Raw genomic sequence first — 20,637 nt, forward strand, 5'->3', positions numbered from 1 at the left:
GAAGGCCCGCCCAGTAGCCGAGGGACAGCCTCAGTATTGGGGGGATTCAAACAAATCGATTGGGAAGAGACCCAATCCCCAGCAGATAGAAGGTCCGTCCAAAAGGGCGCGAAGCCCTGGGACCTATAAAAGACAGGTCCCAAACTTAGTTTGTTCTTCTTGACCAGCCTTCCTCTCTTGACCAGCCTTTACCGAAGAAGACCTTGACCGAGAGAGAGGAGAGGTTCGGACAGCAGCCGCCAGCAAGTAAGTGTCTCACAACGATCGCTACCAGAGACAGACACTCCTGACCCCTTTTAACCCGTACCAACCTGAAGTCTGCGGACCCAGTGCAGAGCTAGAGGCTATTGTCCCCTGATCCGGCAGTTCCTTATTCAGATAAGTATTGGTCTATTTAATGGTAGGAATAGTTTAGTCATCTTAGTGTGTGCATGAGTAGTTTATAATTGTATTATAATAAACTAATTTGTTTGAACTTACTAATTGGTGTATGGTTTTATTGCTTTGAACTTGACCTTGAAACTTGTGACGGTATCTTAACGGTACCTGGCGACTTCAAAGCTAACGAACGAAACAGAGCCAAATTGAGTGTTAAGCACATTCACCCAGAACGAGCAACAACAACTTACTTCCAGAGTTGAAACGGAGTTGGAACACAAATCAAAAGAGTTATTTATGGGCTTTACTGTAGGGCATAAGGAGTCCAAAATCAGTTCATTGCTGTACTGATTAGGTAGTACCGTCTCATTTTTACCTTCAGTCTCTCTTTTCCTACTTCCTGGGTTGTTAAAGTTTCATCTCCTGTCCAGTTGCCCCATTCCTCTGTTGGCGGGCTCCAGTCTGAGTTAAGGTCAATGGCAAAGGGGTCATCTGTAAAACAAATATCATTTTAAGATGTTCATCATTTTTTTCTATAATCAAACATAAAATGATCTGACAATATTAGACACCCTGCATAAGTTTCAACTTTAGGAAGTTCCCTCAATGTTCCAAAGTTACATCCTAAGTTGCTGAGGATTTTCCACAGTGAGACAGGTGACTTCTTGATGTCCATTTTCTTTCTTAGTTGTGGCTGGCAAGGGTCAAATGTGATCCTGCGCCTATGTTCCATTCCAATTTCTTACCCTATATTGTCAGTAATTCTTCAAGGTTTGTTAGGTCTGTTCAGAATACTAAATGCACCAATGAAGGAGTAGAGCTGAAAATAGGCTTCCAAATCCAGTGGTTTTACCTGCATGAAAATAATATGCCGATGGCAACATGTACATTGCGAAGATGAATCAACAGGGATTTCCAGCCGTGGTTTGCTTTAACCTCTCTCCCCTGGTGTTAGTCATTCTTCTCTAGGTTGCTATGCTTGCATCAAAAGGCTTACAGAATTCATTCTTTCAGACCTCTCTATCAACTTCCATTTTGTGGGAAAAGCTTTGAATCAGTCAGACCCATCCCCTAATATTTTCCAGCAGCCATGGAGCTCCTCAGCTACAAAACCAATGTTCCTGCAAACAAATACATCACAAAACATACCATTCAACAGCAATACCAAACACACAGATAAGGTGAAGATAGAAAACAGCTAATACCAGGCAATCTTAAAAAAATGCAAGCTGACTGAATTTTATGACCTTCTGGGCAGAATGTGTTATGAGGGCTGGGGGGTAGAATTGGGAAGTATCTGGCAGTATGTGGGTTTTTTCCTGTGGCAGGGGATGTTTGCCCATAGGGTCAATTGAGGATCTTAGATGGTGAGTGTCCGAGGGCGGGCTTGAGGAGGTGCGGGACGTGCCTGGATGCTTTCCCAAGAGGGGTTATGGTTGATCAGCAGGTGGGGGGTGGGCAGTGGGGGAGGGAGACATGGCTGGTCACATGGAACGTGAGAGGGTTGAATGGGCCAGTAAAGAGGACCAGTGTATTCGCGCATTTGAAAAGCTTGAAGGCGGACGTGGCGATGATACAGGAGACACACCTGAGGGTAGTAGATCAGACTAGGCTGAGGAAAGGGTGGGAAGGGCAGATATTCCATTCGGGGCTAAATTCCAAAACAAAGGGTGTGGCGTTTTTGATTAACAAGCGGGTGGCTTTTGAAGTGGGAAGTATAGTGGTGGACTCTGGGGGGGAGGTATGTTATGATGAGTGGGAAATTGCAGGGGATACCAGTGGTGCTGGTGCACATGTATGCTCCGAACTGGGATGATGCAGAGTTCATGAGGCGGGTTTTAGGGAAGATCCCTGATCTGGACTCGCCTCGGCTGATTATGGGGGGGGGGGGGGGAATTTTAATACGGTTATAGATCCAAGGCTGAACCGGTTGAGCTCGAGGTCAGGGGGCGTGTCGGCGGCAGCGAAGGAGCTAAGGGGGTTTATGGAAAATGTGGGGGTTGGAAGGGGTGTGGATCCGTGGAAGTTTGGGAGGCCGAAAGCGAAAGAATATTAATTCTTCTCCCATGCGCACAAAGTGTACTCCCAAATTGACTTCTTTATTTTAGATAAGACATTGCTGGCGGAGGTGGTGGACGTTGAGTACTCGCCGATAGTGGTGTCTGGTCACGCCCCGCACTGGGTGTACTTGCGGGTGAGTAAGGGGGGTGGGGGGGAGGCAGAGCCCACAATGGAGGTTCGATGTGGGGCTGTTGGTGGAGGAAGACGTGTGTGAGCGGGTGAGGGAGGCCATGCAGAGGTATGTGAACATAAACGATACGGGGGAGGTTTCGGCAGCCACGGTTATGGGAGGCGTTGAAGGCAGTGGTAAGAGGGGAATTCATCTCGATACGGGCACACAGGGAGAAGGTGGAGCGGGTGGAGATGAATAAGTTAGTGGAAGGATCCTTCAGCTGGACAGGAGGTACTCGGAGGCCCCGGAGGTGGGGCTGCTGAAGGAGCGGCAGAAGCTGCAGTTGGAGTTTGGCTTGTTATCTACGGGGAAGGCAGTGGGGCAACTGAGAAGGGCGAGGGAGGCGGTGTACGAATTTGGGAAAAAGGCAAGCAGGATGCTGGTGCATCAGTTGAGGAAGCAGGAGGCGGCGAGAGAGAATGGGAAAGTGAAGGACAAGGAGGGGGGGAAATACAGTCCTGCATCCGGTGGGGGTGAACGGGGTGTTTAGAGACTTTTACAGTAGGCTATATGAGTCGGAACCCCCAACCGGGGTGGAGGGGATGAGGGGGGTTTCTAGAGGCAGTGGAGTTCCCAAATGTGGAAGAAGAACTGTTGAATGGCCTGGGGCCCCAATTGGGCTGGATGATGAGGTGGGGGGGCTGGGGGTGGTGCAGTCGGGCAAGGCCCCGGGGCCGGACGGGTACCCAGTGGAGTTTTATAAAATGTTCTCGAGACTGCTGGGGCCCCTGTTAGTTAGGGCGTTTCATGAGGCAAGGGAGCGGGGGGGAATTGCGTGCCGGGGTGATAGGGGAGGATCAGACGAGGTTTGTGAAGGGGAGACATTTGGCGGCGAATATCAGAAGGCTGTTAAACGTGATAATGATGCCCTCCGAGGGATGAGAGGTGGAGATGGTGGTTGCCATGGATGCGGAAAAGGCCTTTGATCGGGTGCAGTGGGAATATTTATGGGAGGTCCTGGGGTGATTTGGGTTTGGGTAGGGTTTTGTGGACTGGTTCCGGTTACTGGTGGTGGGTGTACGGATGAACCGGTTTAGGCTGTATCGGGGGACGGGACAGGGATGTCCTCTCTTCCCACTACTTTTTGCCTCGGCTATAGAGCCACTGGTGATGGCGCCTAGAGCGTCGAAGGACTGGCAGGGGATAGTGCGGGGGGGGGGGGGGATGGAGCACAGGGTTTCGCTGTTTCTGTACATTTCGGACCCACTGTGGGGGGGATTAGAGGGATTATGGGGATCCTAGAGTAATTCAGCCGGTTTTTAGGGTATAAATTGAATGTGGGGTAAAGCAAACTTTATAAATTATTATTGGGCAGCGAACATAGAAATGGTCAGGACGTGGGGGAGGGGGATCGGTGTGGGAGCGGGTGGAGGCAGCCTCATGTCGGGACACGAGTTTAGTGGCACTGTTAACGGTCATTCTCGCCGGCTCGGTAGTCCACAAGCCCAGTAATAGTGGCTGCCTTGAGGGTATAGGGACAATGGCGGAAGCATATGAGGGTGGGGGGGCGTCGGAATGGGAACCAATTTGTGGCAAGCACCGGTTTGCGCCAGGTGGGTACTAGATGAGGAATTTCGGGGGTGGCAGCGGGCTGGGACCGAGCGGTTTGGGGATATGTTTATAAATGGGGGCTTTCCGTGTTTGGAGGAGTTGGAGGAGGAGTTTGAGCTGCCGGGTGGGAATCGGTTCCGCTACTTGCAGGTGATGGACTTTGTGCGGAGGCAGGTTTCGACCTTTCCGCACCTGCTGCCCGAGGGAGTACAGGACAAGGTAGTATCGAAATGGGAGTGGGGAAGGGGAAAGTATCGGAAATTTATAAAGAGCTCATGGATTGGGAGAAAACCCCGATAGGGCAAGTGAAGCAAACTGGGAAGGAGGAAGAACTGGGCAGGGAGTTGCAGGTCAGATTATGGGAGGAGGCCGGAAGCGAGTCAACACGTCCTCGTCGTGTGCCAGGCTCAGCCTGATACAATTAAAGGTGGTCCACAGGGGGCACGTGACTGTGGCCAGGGTGAGCAGGTTCTTTGAAAGGGCAGAAGATAGGTGTGGGCGGTGTGTGGGAGGGCCCCATTAATCATGTCCACATGTTTTCGGCATGTCCGAGGCTTAGGGGAGTTTGGCAAGGATTTGCTGACATCATGTCGAAGGTATTGAAGGTAAGGATGATTCCGGGTCCAGAGGTAGCGATTTTTGGTGTGTCAGAAGACCCGGGAGTCTAGGGGGTGAGAGATGTTTTGGCCTTTGCCTCCCTAGTAGCCCGGAGAGGGTCGTTTTGACGTGGAGGGATTCGGGGCCCCCAAAATTGGAGGTATGAGTTAGTGACATAGTCAGGTATCCCAGGCTTGAGAAGATCAAATTCGCCCTGAGAGGATCGATGCTAGGGTTTGCCTGGAGGTATCAGCCGTTTATCGACTTCTTTGGGGAAAATTAAGAATGTCAGGGTTGGATAAGGTGGGAAATGGTTAGTGGGAAATTGAGATTGGGGAATTGTGTATTGAAACTATGTTGGCTAGGTTTGGTTGTTGGTGTGTTGTTTGTTTGTTTGGTTGTGTGTGTATTGTTCACTTTGGGTTTTTTTCTGCTGAAAATTGTTAAAATTATAAATGCCTTAATAAAAACATTAAAAATAAAATTGAGGATCTTAAGTGGCTCAACAATTTCAAGGATTCCTCCTGCTGCCACTGGGACTTTTCCTGAGGTGGGGGAGACCATCGCCAATGCTGGAGGGGGGGGGAGGGGGGGGTGCCTCCTATTTCGGCAGCCGGTATCCATTTGAGGCCACTCCCACGCTGACAGCGTGGCCCAGTGACACCCCAGACTCACTTTATTCTGGTCTCCTGGATCATCTTCTTCAAAGGACTCGCTTTGGTCACTTTAGCAATGATCGCTGCTTCTTCTGGAGCTGCTAGGCCAAGAGAGCTGTCGACCATTTTATTGTCTGGCAGCTCCTGGAGGCGGGGTCCTCAGATGGAGGTGGCAGCCTTGCCTCAAGCCAGTTAAAATCCCAACATCATTAAATAGCCATGGGCGAAGCAGACAAGAGGAGGCAACGGCCAGCCAAGCTCAGGTGGACCTGCCTTGACTTTAATGTGCCAGGAATAAATGCCTCCTTGTAGATCCGTAAAACCGGATTAAGAAACCGTAAACCTTGGGCACTCGGCGCGGTGGCCCGACGCCAGCTCCAAGAGCGGCGCGAACCACTCCGGCGTCGGGCCACCCGTAAGTTGCGGAATCCTCCGCACTTCCAGGGGCTAGGCCGGCGCAGCAGGGGTTGGCGCCGGGCCAACCGGCGCCGAAGGGCTGCCGTCGGCCGATACGAGTTGCCGATACGAGAACCACCGGCGTGTTTCCTGTGCATGCGCAGGGGGTTTCTTTTCCGTGCTGGCCATGGCGGAGCCTTACACAGGTCGGCGCAGAAAGAGTGCCCCCACGGCACCGGCCTGACCGCAGATTGGCGGGCCTCGATCGTGGGCCAGGCCACTGTGGCCCCCCCCCCCCCCCCCCCCAGGACTGGATTCCCCGCAGCCCCCCCACCCCCCTCCGAGGACCCCACTGGACGGCCAAGCCAGGTCTCGCCGGGATGGACCATGTCCATTTCACGCCGGCGGGACAGGCCGAAAACGGGCGGCCGCTCGGCCCATCGGGGCCCGGAGAATTGCCAGGGGGCTACTGCCGACGGCCCCCGACCTGCGCGGCGTGATCCCCGCCCGAAAACCGACACTGGAGAATTCGGAGTGGCGTGGCGGGATTCACGCTGCCCCCCGCCGATTCTCCGATCCGGCAGGAAGTCGGAGAATCCCGACCCTCATTCTCATGTCCCATAGCATCATCCGTAGTCCTTTAATTTTTGTTATTATTGACTGACAATTATTCTCCACATCATGGGTAATTGACATTCCTGCTGTGTTAGTCAAATAATCAAAAATAAAGTCATTCCACCTAACCTCTACCCCTGTTGGAGTGATACTAAACAAAGATATGGATTGAGCTATGACAATGCTGTTGCATGTCAAGGGGAGATAGTTAGATTTTTTCTTATTATAAATGGTAACTGCATTGCACTTGTGCAGTGCAAATGTTACCTGCCAATTATCAGCTCATGCCTGAATGTTCAAATCTAGGTCTTGCTGCATTTGGGAAAGGACTGTTTCAATATTTGAGTGGTTGCAATTGATATGGAATGCTATTTGTCAGCAAATATCCCCACCTCTGCCCGGATGATGGAGGGAAGGCCACTGCTGAAGCAACAGTGGTTAGGAAGCTAACCTAAGGAAGTCCTGTAGTGATGTCCTGGGCCTGAGATGACTGACCTCCAACAACCACAACCATTTTTTGGGGTTAAGTATATGTAATAATCTCGCTAAGGCCAGTCTTCCAACACCATTCCCTTTTATTTATATAATGGAAAAGGCCGTAGCCATGGCTTACAGCGCACAAACTCAATCCCGGGGATTTACAGAATATCGGATGAAGCAGCGGGTTTTAAACTCCCGCTGCACGTTTGCCATTGGGCAAGCTCCCGCCCATTCATATGGAGGTTCATACTTCACAAAGCCCACAGGGAAATCTATTGCTGACCCCCCCATGTGCTTCGTGGCCACCATAAAAGAATGGCCCCAACCTGTGGATTCCCATTTATTTTAATTTTAATGGGACTCTTTGATGCCATTGATAGTCAAGTGTTGCCTTGATGTCAAGGGCAGTCACTCTCACCTCCCCTCTGGAGTTCAGCTCTTTTGGTCCATGTCTGGACCAAGGCTGTAATGAGGTCAGGAGCCAAGTGGCCCTGGCGGTTCATAAACTGAGCGTTCGCGAGAAAGTTATTGCTGTCTAAGACTCACTCGAAAGAACTGTCAGTGACACACCTTCCATTATGTTGCTGATATTCAAGAGTAGACTAATGAGGCAGCCATATTAGATTTTCATGCTTTTGGGGGAGAGTGCACACCTGCACAATTTTCTACATTGTTAGGTAGATGCCAGTGTTGTAGCTGTAATTAAACAGCTTCACGACATCAGACAGGTTTTTCCCTTTGGATGTTTCCCTCACCACCTGCCGTAAGCCCAGTCTGGCAGATGTAACCTTCAGGGCTTGGGTCTGTATTTGTGCTGGCAAGATACTCTTGCTGATGGACACTGAAATTTCCCCCCCCCCCCCCCCCCCCCCCCCCCCCAGAATACATTTTGTACCCATGCTACCCTCAGTAATTCTTTCAAGTGGTGATCACGAGGGAGGAATACTGATTTATCAGTTGAGGGAGGGTGGTACATAAGATTAGAACTAGGAGCAGGAGCAGGCAATTCAGCCCCTCGAACCTGCTCTGGCATCCAATATAATCATGGCTGATTTCATTCCGGCCTCAACTCCACTTTCTTGCCCATTCTCCAAAATCTTCAACCCATTACTAATCAAAAAAGTGTTTTTAATAATAATCTTTATTGTCACAAGTCGGCTTACATTAACACTGCAATGAAGTTACTGAGAAAAGCTCAGAGTCGCTACAACGAGTGCGTGACCGGCGTCAGAGACCTGCCGACAGAGAGACCGGCCCGCCGACGGTGAGTCCCGATCATATACCAGGTCACTCCGGCCCCCCCCGACCCGACCCGACCCCCCCCCCCCGCCCCGACTCCCCGCCCCGACCCCCCCCATCCGACCCGACCCCCCCCCCCGACCCGACCCGACTCCCGACCCGACCCGTCCCCCCCGACCCGACCCCTGACCCGACCCGACCCCCCCCATCCCCCCCCCCGACCGACCCGACCCCCCCAGACCCGACCCCGACCCCCCCGACCCGATCCGACCCCCCCGACCCGATCCGACCCCCCACCTCCCCGACCCGATCCCCCCCGACCCGATCCGACCCCGACCCGACCCCCCCGACCCGATCCGACCCCCCACCTCCCCGACCCGATCCGACCCCCCGACCCGATCCAACCCCGACCCGACCCCGACCCGACCCGACCCCGATCCGACCCCCCCGCCCCGATCCGACCCCCCCCGACCCGACTTCCCCGACCCGACCCCCCCCCCCCGATCCGATCCCCCCCGACCCGATCCGACCCCCCCCAACCCGATCCGACCCCCCTCCCCCCGATCCGATCCCCCCCGACCCGACCCCCCTGACCCGATCCGACCCCCCTCCCCCCGATCCGATCCCCCCCGACCCGATCCGACCCCCCCTAACCCGATCCGACCCCCCCCCCCCCCCCCGAAGGGCGCCGAAGTTCAGCTTGCCCGGGGCGCCAGCAACCCTAGGGCCGGCGCTGGCAGCAAGACTTCCCTACTTTTATACTCTAGGTATCTCAGCTAGGTGGTAATCAACAGGATAATTCCGTGCCCATGTTGTACCTGAAACCATGAGACTTCATGGGGTCCACAATCGATGTTGAGGACTACCAGGTAAAGTCCATCCAACTGCAAATCACTGCGCTGCCATCTCTGGTGGGTCTGTTCTGTTAGTGGGACAGGGCATACCCAGAGATGGTGGAGTCTGGGACATTGTCTTAAAGGTATGATTCCAGGAGTGACGATGCCAGGTTGTGGCTTGACTAGTCTGTGGGTCGGCTCACCCAATTTTAGCACAACTCCCAGATGCTGGTCAGGAGGACATTGCATTGTCAACTGGGCAGGATGTGCTGTTGCAAGTTCCAGTGCCTGGTTTGATGCTGGGTGGTCCATCTGATTTTACTTATTTTTGATTTTCTGTAACAGTTTGGTACAACTCAGTAGCTCGGCCACTTCAGAGGCCAGTTAAGAGCCAACCATGCTGTTGTGGGTATGAAGTCACATGTGTAGGCCAGGCTGGGCAAGGATAACACATTTCCTTCCATCAAGGACATGAGCGAGGTAGGTGGGCTTTTACAATATTCTAATCGTTTTCATGGTCATTTGTAATTGGCATTTCTGAGACGAGCTTTTAATTCTAGATTTATGAATTGGATTTAACTTCCATCAGCTACTGATTTGACCTTGTGTCCTCAAGTACAAGACTAGGACTCTGGATTACTATTCCAGCAAGATTACCACTACACTGTCCCCTAAGGTAGTTGTGGGTTGAAATAAAGAATCAACATTATGCATGTGAATAGAAATGTTTTAGACCTATTCATATTTAAAGCAGATGCTGTATTGTCAGGCTATTAATAGTCAATTTTTAAGTGCAAACAAGATGGTAATGAAGTAAAGATAAATGACCTAAATCAACAATCCAAACTTGGTTGATGGCCAAAACACAATCCTACATTTTCCGTAGTGTAGCCTATTGTATAGATCAGGAAGTGTCAGACAGCATCCTGTGATTATGAGATTACAAATTCATCAGGAAATCTAGTTTATTGTTTGTTCCCCAAAGTGCAGGGTGTCATTTAGTGGAGGGAGGCGATGGATTATCTTTCTACCTTTTATGACTGATGTAAGCATCAAGTGCTGAGTTCAACACAGTACAGTTCCATGAACAATTAAGCTTCTTCTTCACTGCAAACAATGAGCCTTTTCCCGTGCAATGGTAAAGCATTCCTCCAGAACTTCTCCACTGCTCAGTCACGCTCCTGAGCCGGGATTCTCCTCTACCGGGCGGGGCTGGGGGTCCCGGCGTAGCGGAGGGGCGCCAACCACTCCGGCGTCGGGCCTCCCCAAAGGTCCGGAATTCTCCGCACCTTTGGGGTCTAGGCCCGCGCCGGAATGGTTGTCGCCATGCCGACTGGCGCCAAAACCAGCGCCAACGGCCTTTGACGCCCGCTGGCCGGCGTCGGGGCTTGCCGAAAGGCCTTCGCCGGTTCGCGCATGCGCCGGTGCATCAGCTGCCGCTGACATCACCACCGGCGCATGCGCGGTAGGGGGGTCCTCTTCCGCCTCTGCCATGGTGGAGGTCGTGGCGACGGCGGAAGAAAAAGAGAGCCCCCACGGCACTGGCCCACCCGCCGATCGATGGGCCCTGATCGCGGGCCAGGCCACCGTGGGGGCACCCCCCGGGGTCCGATCGCCCCATGCCCCCCCAGGCCCGCGCGCGCCGCCAATCCCGCCGCCACCAGAGGTGGTTGAAACCACGGGCGGGATTGGCCTCTCAGCGGCGGGACTTCGGCCCATCGTGGGCCGGAGAATCGTCGCAGGGGGCTCGCCGATTGGCGCGGAGGGCACGCCGATCGGCGCGGCGCGATTCCCGCCCCCGCCAATTCCCGGGTTGCGGAGAATTCCGGCCACGGCGGGGGCGGGATTTTCGCCGGCCCTGGGCGATTCTCCGACCCTGCGGGGGTTCGGAGAATCGCCCCTGGTTTCTCTGAACAAGGCTGGTTGCTTGTGCTAAATTGTGAGCTATTTGGTGCTGTGAACTTACCTATTTTAGAAACTCAATAACAACTGCAATCACTAATGGCAGAAATGTCAATGCTGGGCTGGAGCCTGGAGTGAAGGATTTGGAGATAATTTTCATTTTGGATGGAGCTGAACAATTGTCTGCAATGGATTGGCCGCCTGTGATACTGATCTTCCTTTCCAGTGACTTCCATGCCTGCTAAATATCTTCTTCATTTTGATTGGTAAGGGTTTACATGTGTAAAGGTGAGTCAAGTGATTCAAAGTTATTGCGCCACACAGTGGCTGTAAATAGAAATACTCTCCGATAATGTGATTTAAGTGGTGAGTGAATGAAGAGTCATTATTTACTGGTTTTGATTCAAAATAAAACGTCAGCTTTTATTTCACCTGTATGACAGCTTATAGCACCCTGCGTGGACAGGTAAATATCATATCTTCGGCAATCACTTGCTAACGAGGATGATTGTCCACCTGGGAAACTCCGTGTTACTGGCCACGAATCTATGGGTCCTTGTGTGGCTGATGAGCCCGATCCTAGAGCTGCATTTTGATTGCACACTTGACAGGTGTTTCTGGGAAGTAGAACTGGTCCTTGGACTCAAGACACGCTGGTAATCCTTTCTCAGGCTCCTTTTCTGTACCTCCTCTTGCCGTCGGGTGTTCTTGAAGAATTGTGTCCCTTCAAACAAGAGGTTTCTCCAAGTAGGTCTTTTCTGAGCAAGTGTCTCCCAGGAATTGGCATCTAAGTTGCATTTCTTGATTTAAGTCTTCAGGGTGTTTTTGAAGTGCCTTCTTTATCCTCCTCTTGTTCGGGAGCTTCATTGAGCTTGGCAAAGAAGGTTTTGTTTGGCGGTCAGGACTCCGACATCCTAAGCACATGGCCGGCCCAGCGGAGTTGGTTTTGGATGATAATGGCCTTGATGCTGGTGCTCTTGTTGGATCTCCGCATTGATGTTGGTCTTAGATGGGAGGTGTTAATGTTACGCCTGGCGTGTCTCTTGAAGTTGCCGAGCAGTAAAAATCATGATTATGTTTCCTCAATTTTGTTGGACGCCACACCAGCTTTCCGGAAGGATTTCTTCAGAGCCTGGGAGAAGCGAGGATTTAGGCGATGATTTTCCCAGTGATGGCGACTAGGGAGATTCCTTGGTAGTTCCCACAGTCCGCTTTGCCTCCTTTCTTGATGATGGTGGCGATGACGGCATTCCTGAGGTCAAAAGGGATTTCTTCTCTATCCCAGATTTCCAGGAACAGCTGACGGAGATGACGGATAATCTCTTATTCTCAAAGTTGGAAAATCTCCACCAGAATCCCAACCACTTTTGCAGCTTTTCCATTCTTCACGTGTTTATTGGCAGCTTTCTTTGTCCATGTCTGGTAGGAGTCCAGGATCATCTTTGATGGAGAGTTGGGGGATTTCCTCAAACACGTCCTCATGTATGATTTTATTATGGTTTAGGAGTTCTTTGGACCGTTATCTCCAGGCAGATGTTTTCTCTATCTCCCAAAACCGTTCTGTCCTTACTCCGCAGTGGTTTAAAGCATAGGATGTTGGGTCCATATATGTCCTTGGCAGCACTGAAGAATCCCCAGGTGTCGAGCTTGTCAAAGAGGAGCTTCTCAGTCCACCATTGGTTCTTGATTTCCTGGGTTATTTGTTGCTCATTTTTCAAAAGCTTACGGCAGCTGATATTTCCATGCAGCCTCCCATCCAAGTACTAAGCAGGCCTGAGTCGACTTAGCTTCCAAAATCAGGCGTTGGCAGAAAAGTATGGCCGTAGGCTTTCCGGGTTTTTAATTTGTACCTCCACCTTTGCTGTTTGATGAGTTTGCCTATTTGTCTTGATGGGTATGTTGTTTGCCAGGCTTTCCTCTTCTTGTCAATTAGGTCTTGGAAGATGTGGTTGTTCTTGTCTAACCAAGTCTTGGAGCTGATGGTTTCTTCATAGCTTGAGATGATGGCTGTCCTCCGCTCTTTCCAGTTTCCCTACACTGGAGATTTTGGTGAAGGTATTCTTGAAATTTCATTAGCATGCTTGGCTCTTGAAGCCACTCAACATTGATCTTTTTGCTTAGCTGTTTCTTCATTTCTGCTGCTTCTGGTGGAGTTTGATGGACATAGAGGAGCAGATGAGCCGGTGGCCTTTCCAGCAGTCACCTGCATTGGTCGTCGCTTTGGTGATGAGGACATCATTTTGCCTCAGGATCGGACGATAATGTAGTTAATCATGCCTCAGTTTTGAGTCTTGAACTTGTCTTTTTGGCGGAAAGGTGTGAGTGATGACAAGCTGATGTTCCCTACATCTGGTGAGCAGGAGAACCCATTTGAGTTGCAGTTCCCAACTCCTTCCTTTACAATGGATTCCTTGCCAGAGTGAGGAGTTCCTTCCAACCCTGGTATTGAAATCTCCAAGGAAGATAGTCTTATCTTCCTTAGGAATGTTGGAGATTACGGTGTGCAGCTGGAGTAGTAGCTCTCTTTGGACTTATCATTGGCATCAAGGGTTGGGGCGCAGGTACTCACAACCGTTGTCTGCTGGTTCTTGGCAAGTTGTAGCAGGAGGGTCATGAAGCGCTCGTTGATGCCAACAGGGAACCCAGAGAGTTGGATGAAGGGTTTGGTCTTGATGATGAAACCAATTCCATGCACCCTGGGCTGATCCTTGGGTTTTCCTCTCCAAAATATTGTGTAACCACTGCCATCCCTCAGCTGCCCTTCGCCTGCTCGTGAGGTCTCTTGCAGGGCAGTAATGTCAATATTGAAGCGCCTGAGTTCATAGACAACAAGGACAGTTCTCCATTCCAGTCCATTATTTGCTCATTATCCATGAGAGTTCGTACAATCCAGGTACCAAGATTGAGTTTAACTTTGAGTTTCTGACCACAGGTAGATGAGCCAGCAAGGTTGAAGTCAGAACAGAACAGGGCATCTTTCCCCATGTGGGGTGAGCAGTGTGGATCCTGAAGAGGGCTGCTCAGTCATGGAGAAAGTTGCCAAAAGGCTCTTCTGTTCCTATTCCAAGAATGATACGACTGAATCAAACTCCACCGCCTATATGCCGGTCCGAAGCTAGGGACTTCCAGATCTCGCGATCCTGTCCCCATCACCTCTTGCTAATCAGCGCAGGGCTTGTATGGGGGGGTGTTGGTTTCCATTAGATCGACGCTAGACACCTGGTGCGGGACATCTATTAACATGGGTGTGCTGTTGACAATCAACTGACAAACGGTCCTTGACAGAAGATAGGTTCAGTTCCAGTGGTAAGGACACCTCGATGACTGGGGATCTTCCTGCAGCTGCAGCCTTCATCTGCCATTTGCCTAAACAAGTCCTCAATGGCAGATTAGGCAGACAATACTTGTAAAATGTCATGTAACTGGTTGGGAATAACCTGAATTGATTTCCTTTCAGCTTATCTCCCTCAATGCGAACCAGATTCTGCATAGCAATGTTCTACAATCAAAACTATTACCTTGCCGGGCCGGTAATCTCATTGTGCTACAAAAAAGATAGTGAAAAACGTTCACTATCTGATGCCATTCTTGAGTTTATTAAAGAAGAATTTCTAATGGTCTACCATAACAGTCAGTGTCGACTAACTCTTAAATGTCAGCTGATGTAAGTTTGTAATAATATTTAATATTGAATGGCATCAAAATCCTGATGAATATCATTGATCAAATTCCCCAAAAATGTCAAATAAAACATATTTATGTTTTTGAATTAAACAGTGAGGGGCCAAATACTCCAGTTCTTCCAGGGCACTCCCAAGCAAGAGGTCGGAAATCAACCAAAAAATTGTCATTTTGGGCAAGTTTGGTGGGGTGTTTCCCGCTGGGTTTTTGGGTGAGATTAACATTGGTATAGACCCACACTTAGGGAGCGATTTAACTAAATGGGAAAAAAGTCCCATAGCGAGCGCCGAGAAACACAATGCGATCAAATGTTACTCGAACTAGAGTCATTCCTTGGCGGGGAATACGCGCCAAGGCGGCACATAGTCCCGTTTTCTGCACTGAGGAATCTCCCGCTCGCCAGAACTCCCCAGTCTAACGAGAGATCGGGACTCCATCTTTAAGTGGCGTCCTGATCTCACGAGCCCCGACTCGACCCCCGACTCCCCCCAATTCCCCAACTCACTATGAGGGGGTCCCCTGGCCCCCCACTCTCTGCCAAAAGTTGTGCAGGGTACCACAACCCGATTGCCACCACATGAAAAGTGCCAGTTTGGCACCTTGGCAATGCCAACCTGGTACCCTGGCAGTGACACTTGAGCACCTTGGTAGTGGCAGGCTGGCACCCAGGTGTCACTACCAGGGTGCCAGGCTGGCAGTGCCAGGGTGCACAAGTGGCACCAGCAGTGCTGGGGTACCGCCCTGCCCAAAGGGCATGCACCTGGGGCCTCCGATTCCCTGGGAGACCCCCATGAACGCTGTTCCCTCTGGTCCCCGTTAGTGGAAGCCAGTACTGAACAGTGCTTGTCCGAGATCTCCGAGGCGAAGGGGATAGATCCCAATGCCTCTGGTGACTCGGGAAGTTTCACATTAGAGTGAGACTGTCTCAATCTAATACAGTATGTAGATTTGCCGAAACATGCTCCCACCCACAATGGGCAGGATTCATATCGCAACATCTCGTGAGATTGCGTTAGATATCGCAAGGCTTTGCGGGCCGGTTAGATCCTGGGAATGGGGTCTCCCGGCTTCTATTCAGGCACAACGTGGCATTTCGATCACGACCTTAGCTATTTTTCTGGGCATTGGGGAGTTTCTCCCTGGTTTAGCCCTGGAAATCTTTTCAGCAGTGGGGAACTGAACCTGTCGGCAAGGCTCGCTCCTCAGAGATCGGGGCGTAATTTTGAAAAAGTGCTCTGATCGCTAAGTGAGCTTGAGGGGTCCCCCACACCACACCACACAAGGGCATGACTCCTCAATCCCCAAGTGAGGCCACCCCGCTATGTGGTCACTGAGCACCCTCCCTTTTTAGGCCTTCCCTACCCACCTTCCGGCGATCCCCCCTTTCAGGACCTCCACCCTTCATCCCACCAACCTTTATGAAGCCCCTTCATACCCGCCCTTAACAACCCACCACCCTTTATACCTCCCTCAGAGAATAACAGAATCCCTACAGTGCAGAAGGAGACCATTTGACCCATTGAGTCTGCACTGACGCTCTGAAAGAGCAGTCTACCGAGGCCCAATCCCCACCCTATCCCCATAACCCCACTTAGGGACAATTTAGCATAGCAAATCCACATAACCTGCACATCTTTCGCCCTGCTCAGGCCCTGACCCATGGCAGTGCCACCCTGGCACCCCGACAGTGGCAAGGCACCCAGGGGAGTGTCAGGGTGCCCCCTGCCCTTCCCTGACCACCCAGATGTCTCCAATGGCATGGGAGACCCCCCACAGATATCACGTTTGTGTGGATCGGTCCTAAATGGCACTGTGGCGAGGTCTCCCAGGCACGGGCCTGGACGCCGAGAGAATCCAATGCATGTATATTAAAATGAGCCTAACGGCGATGTCGCATGAGGTTCGGGCGAACGACGAAGCCAGTAAATCGCGCCGAGAATCTAATGGAGGGACCAAATATTAGATCTGAAACTGGGATAGGTCAGGTCTTGGCATCCCCTGCAGTTTCTCTGGGGATTTGTGGGGGTACATGTTGTCAATCTCCCATGTACTCTGCAGTTACTGAAAGTGCATCGCTTTATTTCTATCTATCTTACAGGGGGAAATATGGGTTTTTTTGGCATGAAGTTTGTGTATCAAGAGCCTGAGGATTGCAGCAGGAAGGGAAGGCTGAAAAGAGGTGATCAGTTTCAGGATCCTCGGGAAAGACTGAGTTGAGAGAGAAATTGCATCTTGATTTCAATAAGTGAGGATGCAGTGAGGAGGGAAGACAAATCTGGTTGAATGGTGGCAGAACTAAGAGACAACTGTTTGGAGGAGCACAAGCCATAATAAAATTAAGACAATATTTTAACAAAGATGCAGATGGTTCATGACTGTAAGACGGGCACCTCCCTCTTCCATTTTTCCTTCACTCTGTTTTAAAAAATATTTTATTCAAGGCATTCTCATACAAACAATAGCAGAAGAACAACCAAACTACATTATAAACAACCAGCACTCACTTCCCCCCTGCTCCCCTAATACTGCCCCCTTCTCCCATCTTGCCCCCCCCCCCCCCCAGTTTAACCCCCTTACCTCCCTTTCCCACTTCCTTTTCTGACCCCTCAAATCTCCTTAAAGAAATCAATAAAAGGCTTCCACCTCCTGGAATCCATCCGCCGACTCCCAAGAGAAACCTGACCTTCTCCAGCCTCAGGAATTCCGGCAGGTCGCTCAACCACTCCTCTGCTTTCGGCAGCTCCGAGTCCCTTCACCCGAGCAAGATCCGTCTCTGCGCTATCAGGGAGACAAAGACCAAAACATCGGCCTCTCTCGCCCCCTGGGTTCCCGTGTCTTCCTACACCTCGAATATCGCCACCTCGACCTGGGACCACCTTCACCCCCAGCACCTCAGACATTACGTCTGCGAACCCCTGCCAGAACTTCAGGACATGACCAAAACATGTGGATGTGATTCACGAGCCTCCCTGCGCACTGCGCACACCTATCCTCAACTCCCTCAAAGAACCTACTCATCCTTGCTATCATCATATGCGCCTGAAGGACTACTTTAAACTGAATGAAGCTTAACCTCACACAGACGAGGACGCATCCACCCTCCACAGGGCTTCAACTCCTTGTAGATCTCGGACACCTTCCCCTTCCCTATTACTTCACTCCTTCTTGCGAATCAATAACCCAATCACAAGATTTGCTGAGGGGAACTGTTCAAAAACCAAAGCAATCAATTGAAATTTGAATGTTGGTAGGTGAACGGTAACAAATAATTTATACGCTTGGATATTTTCAGACCAACTAAAATATTTGCTCTCAATAGTGTCCATAGCAACAGGGAAGCGTTTATTCGATTGGTTTATAATATGCATCATAAAAGTAAGCTATCGTGCTTACCAATAGGTCAATAAAAAAGTAGTTAACTCGTTTACTGACTATATTTCGACTTGAACTATGCAATAAATTTACACTGAGAAAAAAATGTATTTAAATAATGAGACTTCCCTACCTAGCCCAAGCCATGCTTCGTCAATTGTATGAGACGACGGTGAGGCACTCAAGTAACATCTCGATGGACTATCTTGAGATGATATATTGTCCTGGGTAACTGAAGACAAAAAGAACATTTTTCTTAATCAATCCATGATGTCCTTAAAAGTCAAGTGATAAGTTTGTAATCGAACCAGGTAATTATGACATATCCACATGCTAATTTATATATTTCATAGAGACAATGTGACAGTTTGCTCAGAGATGGCAATGTGAGGAAAATGGTTTTGCATTCCAGCATCGCTATATTCTTGTGGATACAACTTTCAGTTTCATTGACATTTGTCATTTTAGTTATTAACCTAACATGATATCATTGGTGTACATCATGTGGAACCATGTACTGTGAGAAATTGCTGGAATATTAAAACTGAAATTACAGCACAATATTAGCTGAGGAGTTGATCCAGGACCTCTGGTTTCCTGCCTCATTAATAAATGCATGAATTGTACTGGCTTCCTTTCTAAGTCTTACCAGCAAGGGCCACTACTTTTACAAAACTGCTGCACGAAGCACATAAAGGTCTTCCAATGTTACACGTCTTGGAAGTCATTGTCAGGGGAATGCATTATAATTTTTTACCTTTCGCTTCGTTTGGATTCCTCCCAGGATGCAGGGGTTATACAAAGTTGTGCCAGATACTTTGCAGCATGTTTGTCCACCAGTTCAGATTCCTGCACACTCCAAAATGCAGTACGTTTGAAGCAGGAGCACTGGATGAATCACAACTTACCAACTGGCCTTTGGGTGGGAGGACATTCCAGCACTACACCACCTTCCTTCACCATTTTAAAGGCTACCTGCCTCCCAGTCTGTCCTTTTGAGGCCAGTAAAATCAACCCTTTGTGTGCATTTGGGTTGGCATGCAGAGTCTTGATGGCCACACGGATCCTGTCTATAATGGCCTGGACTATTTGACAGCCTGCATGTGGTAAAGATTTTGTACCCTCCATTAGTGTATTCTTTCCAGTGGGAAAGTGATACGGATGCCTACTTTGTCAAGCTGGATGCATGCAAGAATGAACTGTAGACTGGCTAATCTGGCAGATGTCCCTTGCAATAGTCTGGAAGAATCCAAGATTAGCAACATAGTGATCATCATAGCTGAACAGAGATCCATCCTAGTCCATAATGCCCACAAGTCAGCCTGCCGCAGCTGGCAGAGTTTGTCATTTGCCCTTTCAGCGACGCTCAAGCACTGAAAACAGGTGCCCTATGGCTTACCTAGGTATGGGTGGCTTGACCTGTAAACCTGTCTACTTGGGTAGTTGTGGAAGGGAACATATCCCAAGATATTAATGTTAGGTCTAAAGATAATGTGTCCTTTGAATTGGTCCTCCTCATCCAATTCATGCAGCACTTGCGCATCAATGAAAGAGATTTCCATTCCCCAACTTCATTAGCTTCATATGCAGCAATAATTAGCAATTCTCCAGGGAAACACGTCCTACCAAACTCAAACCTTCCACAATGAATTAAAAACATAGGAGGAAGTAAAAGTGTGCAAGATGTTCAATGCACATGTAGAAAAATGTGTACTGCAAAAATAAAAAATCCCTGGACATTTTCCAATGAAACTACAGCAACCTTGAATTATGTGATCCTCCAAAGCTGATCAGGCCTAATTTTCTGGCAATTGACATTAGAGTGTAGCCATCTGGGATGGCCACTTACAACCAGTAACAGAGAAGGTCGAAAAGCATAGTGGGAAAAATGGACAATGCGAGATTCAGGCAGGCTAGAGCCTGAATGTATGTTTGCGAGTAAGGAATCCAGATGGTATAGAAACCCCCAACCGATTAGCATTTAATGGCCCATCTCCGCCAGACAAAGGACTGATACTTGAGCAACTGATACAGTCCCAGACATTTTGGCGCCACTCCCTGTACTCGGGAAGTGTAAACAACAGGGTCAATGACCGCTTGGGACACGCCCAGCCAACAAGGCACCCACCCATCTATTGGTTCGAATCAAACATAGCGATCAGGAATCACCCAATTAGTGGGGTCCAAACTGAAGGACTGCCCAAAAGAGTGCGAAAACCCCCAAGGATCAAAGGAGAGTCCACCATGTGCTCGGCCTCTCTTGGACATGGCGGTCCGGCAATGTCTGCTTCCAAGTGCAGCACCACCAGAAGCAAGTTCAAGTTCAACGCCCGCTGCCAGACGGATGAGCCCAGCTGAGCAGAAGTTACTTCTACAGACCCGATAGACCCAGATTCAAAGGCCACTGTTCATCCGACCCAAGCCAGGTGCCTGAAGTTAAGTACAGGTTGTCATAGTTAATAGGTGTAGTTTAACAAGTAGTGCTTATGTTGCATGATTAATTGTGTGTGTAAATAACCTTGAACTAATTAACTGGTGTTTGGCTCTTTGATCGATAGCCGATTGAACCTTGCGGTGGTATCATTCGATACCTGCCGACTCTGAGCAATAGAATATTGATATCCAAAGGAAGGAGGGCAACCTCGCTGACTGCCATATTTACAGTAGGTAAAAAGGCAACAAGAGCCATATAGCTTTACAG

General features: G+C 50.0%; 1 protein-coding gene across 3 annotated transcripts in view; it reads right to left on the minus strand.

Annotated features, from left to right (window-relative positions):
- LOC119967506 (protein LYRIC-like) overlaps nucleotides 1-20,637 on the minus strand; it is a 191,755-nt gene that overhangs the window by 31,570 nt on the left and 139,548 nt on the right. For all 3 annotated transcript variants that reach the window (XM_038800159.1, XM_038800158.1, XM_038800161.1), the window contains exons 7-8: nucleotides 18,070-18,168; nucleotides 755-870 (exon numbers count right to left, since the gene is read on the minus strand). In XM_038800159.1, the coding sequence (XP_038656087.1) occupies nucleotides 755-870; nucleotides 18,070-18,168 (215 nt within the window). The remainder of the gene's footprint in view (nucleotides 1-754; nucleotides 871-18,069; nucleotides 18,169-20,637) is intronic.

This window comes from Scyliorhinus canicula, chromosome 6 (assembly GCF_902713615.1).
Source record: "Scyliorhinus canicula chromosome 6, sScyCan1.1, whole genome shotgun sequence".
Taxonomy (NCBI): Eukaryota; Metazoa; Chordata; class Chondrichthyes; order Carcharhiniformes; family Scyliorhinidae; genus Scyliorhinus; species Scyliorhinus canicula.